The 9,160-nt window shown below is 54.4% G+C and overlaps 1 protein-coding gene across 1 annotated transcript in view; it reads right to left on the reverse strand.

Moving 5' to 3' along the window:
* Positions 1-9,160, reverse strand: part of JPH3 (junctophilin 3) — a 58,461-nt gene that overhangs the window by 8,319 nt on the left and 40,982 nt on the right. The window contains exon 4 of the mRNA XM_009323040.1: positions 4,574-5,493. Within this exon, the coding sequence (XP_009321315.1) occupies positions 4,574-5,493 (920 nt within the window). The remainder of the gene's footprint in view (positions 1-4,573; positions 5,494-9,160) is intronic.

A 9,160-nucleotide genomic window follows, 5' to 3' on the forward strand; every position in this document is an offset into this window, starting at 1 on the left:
AAATTACTTTTTTCCTTTCCCGTTTCAGATCTTCTCAAAGGCTCTAGGAACCTGTGAAGCATTCAGGCACAGGCTTGAGCTTTGTGCCTCGTGGGTCTTTAAGGTCAGAAGGGATGGTGACGTTCATATAAGTCCCTTAATCCGACAACACCGACACCGGTCCTGGCGCGTTGGTTTCCGTTTTCATCTGCCTGAACGATGACAATTGACGCGAGTTTGTTCTGCGCGTGCAGGGGTCAGTGCACACAGAGACACAGAAAGATCAGGTGGCTTTAAATGTAATTTTAAAGCGTTTGTATGACTGGAGTGCCGGCTTGATGACCCTGAACCCCCAAAGTCCCCTGGTAGCGAACACCAAGCAGCGCTGAATTTCATCCATGTTATTGAGCGGTGGCCTCAAGAAATGACCTTTATAAGAGCAATTTTCAATTACTGATGTGCAGCCCCAATGAAGGAGGGTTCTGGGAGCCTCTTTTTAAGGGACTGGTGAAAAATGACCAAGAAGAACAAACTTTCTATAGCTCATATAGCAACCTATATGCCTGACTCCTCTACAGAGGTTTGCATCCCCACCTGGGCACACACTGCAAGAGGTTGGACACCGAGGGACTCTCCCCCCCCTCCCCGAACTGTTCCAGCCTCATTTCTAAGACAGAAATCAAGAGGTGTGGGGAGAGAAGTGATAATTTTAAGACCGCGTTTTTGCAAGACCTGCAACCCCACCCCATTCCTGCGAGCAGTGACAGAGGTGTGCTTGCTCCCGAAGCTGGAGCTGGCACTCCAACGCAGAGCCAACCCACCGGGCTCACTGATGGCGTGTGTAGAGCTGGTTTATGGCAGATTATTTTTAAAACAAGCTAACCTATGAGGGTGACCTCAGTTCTGCGCAGGGATACTCTAGGTAGGGCAAAAATAGCCCTCCTCAGCTAAGAGCATCCTTCCTGTTCATTGGCAGGCACCTTTCTGAAACAGCCCAGCTGTCTGGGAGATGAGAAATGCCCTTTTCAGTGAGCAGCTTCACAGATGGCAGTGCTGTGGATCACAGGGAAGCGGGCTGTCATGCAAGCTGAAACGGCGTGGGCACACACGCGTGCACGCACACGCGTGCGCACAGCCAGCCCTTCCCGGGAGCTGTGGTTCGCCTGCACGCTGGAGGCAAGCTGCTGGGAGTTGGAAGGGGAGGGGTATTTCAGGCTAGCGTGAGAAATGGGGCTTTGGGGAAGTTGGGGGGCCTTAATTCTGCGTGAAAAGATCTGGAGCGTGAGCAGGATGCAGTGCTTTTTGCAGGACGAAGCATGCAAGTGCCCTGTGTCACTGAGCATGCACAGAGGGAGGTGGATGTGGGGACCGTGGGATAAATCCTTCCCCCTTAGCTTTCCCCTCCTCTTCCTCAGGGACTCACTACGCTCGCCGAAGTTTGAAGTGCTTTGAGATCCTTGATACCAGGTGCAGGCAAGGTCACGGCGTTGGGCAGGAGGTTGGAACACAAATCACTGCACCTCCCATTTCTCTCCTACACCTCCTTCCCCTGCTCCTGTCCGATGACCCTCTTCCCTGCCAGGCCACATGGAACAAAACCCTGCTAGCACAGTGCAGTTCTTGCTAGAACAAATTGTTGCTGGCATTGTAGGTTATTTAAATCCACATATTATCTCTTCCTCTGTATTACATTAGCTTCCTCCCAAACCTTCGCCATCTGTTCCACCCTCGGTTATGAATGTGAGAAAACTGAACATGCTGCTTCACAGCTACAGCACTTAAAAAAGTATGATGTGCATCCTAATGGCTTTTCTGTGCGCCTTTCCATGCAGGCTGTGCCCCTTCCTTATTGCCCGGGATTCACTCAAAATAGCCATTAATGTTTTGTTGCATTAGTGGCTATCTACCTCCAGCGTTGCAGCTCAAGCCCTCCTCCCCGGGCGGGATGTTTATGTATGATGGCTCTGGCGTGCAGCCTGGGGTCTGCCTGCGAGGTGGGAGCCTCGGCGGCGCGTCTAACTTGGGCTGGGTGGGGGCGAGACACCAGGACCGCTTGTGCCAGCGATCTCCCCGAGGAATGCCTGGCTCTCAGCGAGGAGAAATGACGGTTTCATTCCTCCTTTGGGACCCGTGTCTCTCCCAGCTCCCTGCCGCCGCGTGAGGTCACGTTATCAAAGGTGCTGGACCACCTGCGAGTCCCACAGACTTCAACAGTGTCGATGTCCATGCGATTACTGCTGCTGCTTTTCCTCTCTGAAAGCCTGTCAGGCTCCTAATGCTGCCTGTCGTTTCTCTAGTGCTTCACAGGCATCTAGACTAGCAGGTAAGGACAGCCCGGTCTGGACTCGGCGCCCACTTGTTTGCTCACTGGTGTGTGCTCAGGGCTGGCTTCAACTTGGAGCTCGCTTTTTTTTCTGGACTGGCAAGATGTGTCCTACGGTGCAGTCCACCGGCAAACACACTGTGTTCAGCTCTTCTTAAATGCTGTGTGGGTGCTTTCGAGCCTGCGCCGAAGCTTGCAAGATGAATAGGAAGCCAGAAAGCTACAGGGGGGGGTGTGTGGGGGGGTGATTTATCCACAGCCACAGCAGGGTAACTGTGGCAGATCTGTAGTTTAGTCCTTCCTGCATCCCGGCTGCTCACAGGCTGCAGATGTCACCGCTCCCTCCTCTCTCCCACCCGTTCGCTCTCATCCCTTGGCTGCAGGTGCCGACACCTTTGCTCTACTGGCAGAGCTGTCGGCAGGCGGCTGGAGGAGCAGGGATGCTGTAGGTATGGCCACAGTAATCATATAGTACAGACCATGATGCTGCTAGCCCAAACTTTCGGCGTGACTGAGAAATGTAATTTCAGTTCCATGATCCCTGTCTCCCAAACAACCCAGCATCATCTTCTGCTACCCTGACAGGGTGATTTAGCTCCTTTCTTCTGCCGGAGCCTGAAATGTCGCCACCTGAGAGTTGCAGATTTTCCATTTCTCTTGTGCAGGTCTGGCCTGGGCTGTGGGACATCCAGCAGCAGGAGACCCCTCCAGCCCTGCCCTGTGTTTGGCACTGATGCGACAAGGGGGAATTCGGAGCGGCGTTGGCTTCCCCACTACTCCCTCAGACCTCCCCTAGCAATGCCAAACCAACGGGGAGAATAAGTGAGGAGGCTGCTCTCAATGGTAAGTCCAGGAATGATCAAAAACCAGGGCTGGAAAGGACCTGAAAATCACACAGCTTAGCCTTCTGCCAAGGCAGGTTCAGCTCTATCCAAGCTATATCTGAGCTGCAGATGTCCAACCAGGTTTTAGACCACCTCCTCCCTCCCAGCCACCACAGCCTCCCTAGGCAATTTATTCCAGCACTCAACTCACTAGGAATGGCTAATGGCTAACCACTGCCTCTAATGCTTGAATTTAAGCCCATTAATTCTGTTCATCGAGAACAGATTATTCCCTTCCACTTTGCAGCAGCCATTTTATGTGTTTGAAGATCGCTCTGCCTCCTCTTCTCTAGCCTGAACACCTCCAGCTCTTCCCAGCAGCCAGTTGTTAATGCCCAACGTCTCCTCATCTCTCCTGAAATGAGGAGCCCAGGACTGGATGTCTCACGAGGGGTTATCCTCCAAGTCCCACAAGCTATGCTTCTGCTTCTGCTTCTGCTTACTTGTGCTCTTCACAGTAGAGTGATAGTACAGACTGACGTTTGGCTGTAATCTGCTCTATCATCCTGATTTGCAGAGCTCTAATAGCCCACTACCCTTGCTGTACTTGCCTGTTGCTTTCCCTGTCTAGGTATCCTTCCTGAATTGCATCCTCTTGACTGCAGTTTGCCAAGACCCTTTTGCATTGCGTCCCCCCACTGAGGGGCTTGTACCCCCTCCTGGCTCAGTGGCATCCATCCGCACACCAAAAAACACGAGCTGTATTGAACCGTGCAGATCAGTACAGGAAAACCTGAGCAAGGGTCAGCTCAGGAATGCAACCCCTTTGCAATGTCCCCTGCTCCACGACCACGGTTCCCCCCTCCACCTGGGTCAGGTCTCCAGTACAACGCGGTGACAAGGCCACCGCTTCAACAGGCAGCGCCGTCACGTAGCAGCAGAGTGATGGAGAGCCGCTGCAGGTTGACGCAATGCCCAGCTACCGGGATTTCAGCACTGATGTTGCAACAGGGTCCTGCCACACTCTTGGGCCAATGTGAAGCTCTGTTGCCATAACCTAACCACAAGGAAGCATCACCAACGCCTTGCCTAATCCTGCAGCTTTTCCACCAGGTGAATGCTCAAAATCCCAGCAATAATGTATTTTTATTGCTGGCCCCGGGGCTGGGCTGCAAAACAAACTCAAACTTGCGGCTCACATCCTCCAGTGAAAAACCTGCTGTTCCCACCAAGACAGTCTGCGGAGAAAACCCCACACCAACTTCTAGCACACGCTATTATGCAGGATGGGAGAAAGGAGAAGGGGGGATTCAAGGCACAAACCCACGGTAATTCGGGGGTCAACCCTGCCAGCAGAGCAACCTCCCTTTCCACTCCGCTGCAGCGCCACGACAGCTCTGCACCGGGTTTCTCGGCCAGATTTCAACACACAATTTTGCCTACTTACCGTACTGGATTTGAGCGCATCCCCATTGTCCTCTTCAGATTCTAGTGCAACAGGTAAGGATTTCTGTGGCGGGGAGAAGGTTAAGTCCCACCTTAGTAGCCGAGGCTCAGCTTTGTCCCCGAATCTCAGGTTTTCCAGTTTCTGCACCGTGGGCTCAGCAGAGGAAGCTGGCCTGAAATTCTCTTTGTTCTGGGACTTAGACCTCAGTCTCTGAACCCCGAAGCCCCGGTCTTCCCCGCGGTGGTCGTCAGCCATGCTCCTGCAGGGTCCCCCTTTGCTATAGTGTCTTTTTTGGGTGTGAATCTCTTGCATATAAGAATCCATCCTCATGAGGGGCTTCATCTCCATCTCATAATTGCTCATCTTCTCCTCATCTAGCTCAAGCAGTTTGGAGCTCCCTGAGCTGTGGTTGTGGGACCTGTGGTGGGAAGTCCATGAAACCGTGGCTGGGGAATCTGTCCACCTCTCTCTTTGCTTGTGGTTGGAGGCCGAATGTTTGTGTCCTCCGCTCCGACCTCTGTAGTCTTCAGGGACGGAGGCTGACCCCAGCTGACCGCTGCGCAGCGTCCCGCTTCTCACGCCGCGAGTCCCGCCGACCTTCTCTTCGCTCCAGCTGTTGGGGCGCAAGTAATCCCCGCCGCGTCCCTCCAGCAACATCTGGATCTCCCCACCCCTCTCTTCATCCACCGAGACCTGCCTGGAGAAGTGAGCGCTCTTGTTCCTGCAGGCAGGACCCAGGGGCGGCGTGGAGGAGGGACTGGCAGGGAAGCTCTGCAGCGGGCTGTCATCGGGAGTCAGGTCGGACGGGGTGGTCCCTTTGCGGTACAGCTCGGGGCTCTCTTGTTGGAGAGGCGTCCCGGTGGAGAGGACCTCAATGTCATCGCTCGAGTTCTGGCGCTTCGGTCTCTGGCATTCGAGCCCTTTTTGTGTAGTCAAGAGAAAAGAGACAGGGAGAGAGAAATGCAACAGGGTTATTTCTATTCTGTAGGCGCCCACCAGGTTTTTCATGTCAAAGAATAGGGCTGAGAGTGTTGGACGGCAGGGGAACTGCGGGGCAAGATCAGGACAGCAGCAGCGTAGCACAATAAGTAGCTTCTGCTACTAGACCAAGAGAAAAGGCGTCACTGGTTTTGCACCAAACCTGCTATCACCCCAGCACCCGCAGAGCAGCAGGGTGCAAGCGGCTGCAGCCCGGCATGGGAGATGGTTTGGCATCAGCTGCCAGTGTTGTCAAGACAGGGGCATTCTGCGCTGAGGTTGTGTTTCTCCACTGCTGTAAACCCAAGTGCTACCAACCCTTTTAGAAGCCACCTGGCACCACCGTGGCTCTCGTTTCCAGCTGATTCAAGCAGGCTCAACAGCGGCTGCTCCTTTAGCACTCGCAGTTCTCGCCGCCCCTGCTGCTGGCGGGCACCCTGCCTGCTTGGGGACATGTGTGAAGGACCGTGTGTATGTATTACAAGTAAAAGGACTTGCAATAGTTTTGCAGCCCCAGCGATGTGGGGAAGCCACTTACGGTGCAGAGCTGCTGGGAGCCCTGCGCAGGCAGAGGAGCAGGCGCTCGGGCCCTGCCTGTGCTCTGCCTACGGCCCTGCTTTCCCTGGTGGGTCGCAGGGATGCAGCAGCTTGCAGCCCCGCTCGAAAGCAGCCTGCATTGCTCCACAGCACCATTCCCGCGCCACTCTAACCCCGCTAAGGGGGTTATGTCCCTGCCCATTGACCTTTTTTGGGGTATCCATCTGACCACCTTTTCCCATCAGCTCCGAACCCAGTTTGCAGGCATGAGAAGGGAAATCTGAGATGCAGCCGGGTGGCAGCCCAGGGCTCACCCCATGCCCTGTGCTCATGTGTGATCCCGGGCGCTGCTGGGATCACCCCGTGCCCGGCTCACTGCCGACAGCCTTCACACCCCTCCCTGGACAGGAAACACACTGGCTTCGCAGCTGCATGGTTTCAGAAGGGGAATCTCACCTCGAAGCTTTCACAGGGAGATGGTCTCATCTGGGCAGATGTGCAAGCCGCCCATTAAGAAAAAAAAACCCCACAAACCATATACGGAACAGCTTTCCTGCCCCGTACAGACACGGAGGGCACGGACATTTCCCCACTCAGCCCCCCCTTGCTGGATGTTATGGAGAACACACGGGCGGTCGTGCCTCACGCATTTAGGCAGGAGCAAGGTAGCGTGTTCAGGGCTACATGAATACAATATACACCGTATCTTTAAAGATAAGACCATCTTATCTTTACCATGCTGAATGCACTTCGTTCCCTTTAAGCCCAGAGGACACCCCAGACGACGTCTCCTGGGGACAGGGACTTTAAGAGTGGCCGAGTGTCTTCTGCTGGAGGTGACCAGCTGGCAAGAAACATGTCGCTTCTCCGGACATTTAGAAAAAACTGCAACTTATTAATCATCGATGAAACACGAAATTATTTCAAGAGGGTGCAAGCTAATAGTGGTTAATTCTCATTTTACCCTCTCAAGGCATAGTTGTTCCCAGCTAAAGCCATGCTAAATTACGTTAATAATTTGATAAATATATTAACTGCCTAATGCCCCTGAAATGCATCTAATTGCAATTGCTATGGCTAGACAAGAAATGAGCCTCAAAAAGGAAGAACTCAATTTTTTACCACGGTTTAAAAATAAATGCTCTGAAGCTCCTGCTCTAATCTCTTCACTTCTGCTGAGTAATTTTCTCTATCGCATCTTCTTGGGAAACTGCTGGTGCTGGGACGTGCCTTTGCCTGCAGCCATCCCCGCGTCCCACCACGCCGTGGTCCGGATACGTGCGGGGGATGCTGGGAGCATGGGGACGGATGTCCCCATCGAAGCACTTGCAGGGGAGGTAAACAGTAACAAGGCTGCTTGGAAATTTCCTACAGAAGCAATTTCTCGATGGGAAATTGGTCTTCTAATGATTGTCAATTTTTTTTGTATTATTCACCACAGAAAAATCTGTTCGTGTTTTGGGACAATACTCAGATAGTTCAGTTTCAGTCTGTTCCCTGTGTCCCTCTTTGTCTGTGGGAGACTGAACCTCCCGGGATTTATTTGGGGCCCTTGAGCAATCCTTGTACTGGTGGGCAATTGTGATGAAGGAGAAAGGTGGAGTTCACCCCCTCCATTTTCATGCAGAATAACCGTCTCAGGAAAAATACAGACTGATTTTGTGGCTGTTGTTGAGACGTTCCCATTCCAGCCACCTTCCAATATCACAGAAGGGAAACTGAGGCGGCGGGGGGGGATAAACAGCTTCACATGAGAAAGCTGTAAAGACAGCTATCAAAACGGGCTCACCCAGGCCTTGGGGTGTCCCTGTTCATCTCAGGCTGGAGGTGCAGGGACTTGAAAGCTTCCCACCAGCTCCGATGACCCCAAAGCCAATCTCCAACGGCACAACCAGACACAGCCTCGCTACCCCCGCTGCTCCTGCACCTTAGCTCCAACCCCAGTCTTCCCCGGTCCCCAGAGCCCCACGACAGAGGCGAGAAAGCCCAGTGATGCTCCAGCATCCTCACCCCGGAGACCCACACCGGGGACCACATTATTAAGAACCCTCTAGTCCTAAATCTTTCCCACGTGGACCTGCAACGAGCTGAGCTAATTCCTCCTCTCCGTGGGTTAATCCCCTGAGTTTTGCAGCCCCTGGCTGGGGCTTACAGATAAGCGGGGGCCAGCAATGCTGGGGCACGGCTGCCCCTCCAGCCCCGGAGCCCTGCGAGGACGCAGGCGTTTCCTTGCAGAGGAACTCGACAGATGCACGGTGCCGTCTTGCCGGCTTTCGACACCCGAGGATGTGCAACAATTATTCTGAGCTAAAATTAGTTGCTGAGCACGTGATGTTCCTGGAAGAACAGTTGTGAGAGCACGAAGGAGGATGCAGAGCACCAAATCTGGATTTCCAGCAGGATTGAGGCAGCCGTGCCCGGCCGCAGCATCTTCAAAGCCAAGCACGTGCCCCTGGGTGCTGCGGTGCCCCTGAGGACCCACGTATGGGATTCGGAAGCGGTGCTGAGCTCCTGCCTCTGCCACTGACATGCACCATCACCTTGGGGGAGTCACTTCACCAGCACCGTCCAGCCCATCAGCTGACCCCGCTGGCAGCCATGGCCAGGGGCGTCCGGCAGAGCCAGGGACCGGGGAGGCACAACCGCAGCGAGCGTGATGGGGGACGTGGAAGATCCCCCCAGCAGACGGAGATGGAAAACCACAGGGGAGAGGGCGGTGCAGGGTACTGAGCAGGGATATTTTTGGTTTTTCTGGGTAAAGGCCTTGTGGCACTGCTGTGGCGTGTCTGGGGTTGCTGGAGCCGGCGCCGTTGCCTGCCGCTCTGGGCCAGGATGCCTGCGGGGCTGATGTTGAGGTGGGCATGAAAACCCCTGCGATGCTGTGAAGGTGGGTGGGACGCAGCACCCACAACACTGTGCAAAGTGGGCACATGGAGCACCCACAGCGCTGTGCAAGGGGGGGCACATGGAGCACCCCTGACACTATGCAAGGTGGGCCCGGACAGCCCGTGCAACGCCATGCAGCGTGGCGGCAGCTCGCCCTGCCCGTGCTGCAGCTCCTCCCAGGCAGCC

This window comes from Pygoscelis adeliae, unplaced genomic scaffold (assembly GCF_000699105.1).
Source record: "Pygoscelis adeliae isolate BGI_AS28 unplaced genomic scaffold, ASM69910v1 Scaffold414, whole genome shotgun sequence".
Lineage (NCBI taxonomy): Eukaryota > Metazoa > Chordata > Aves > Sphenisciformes > Spheniscidae > Pygoscelis > Pygoscelis adeliae.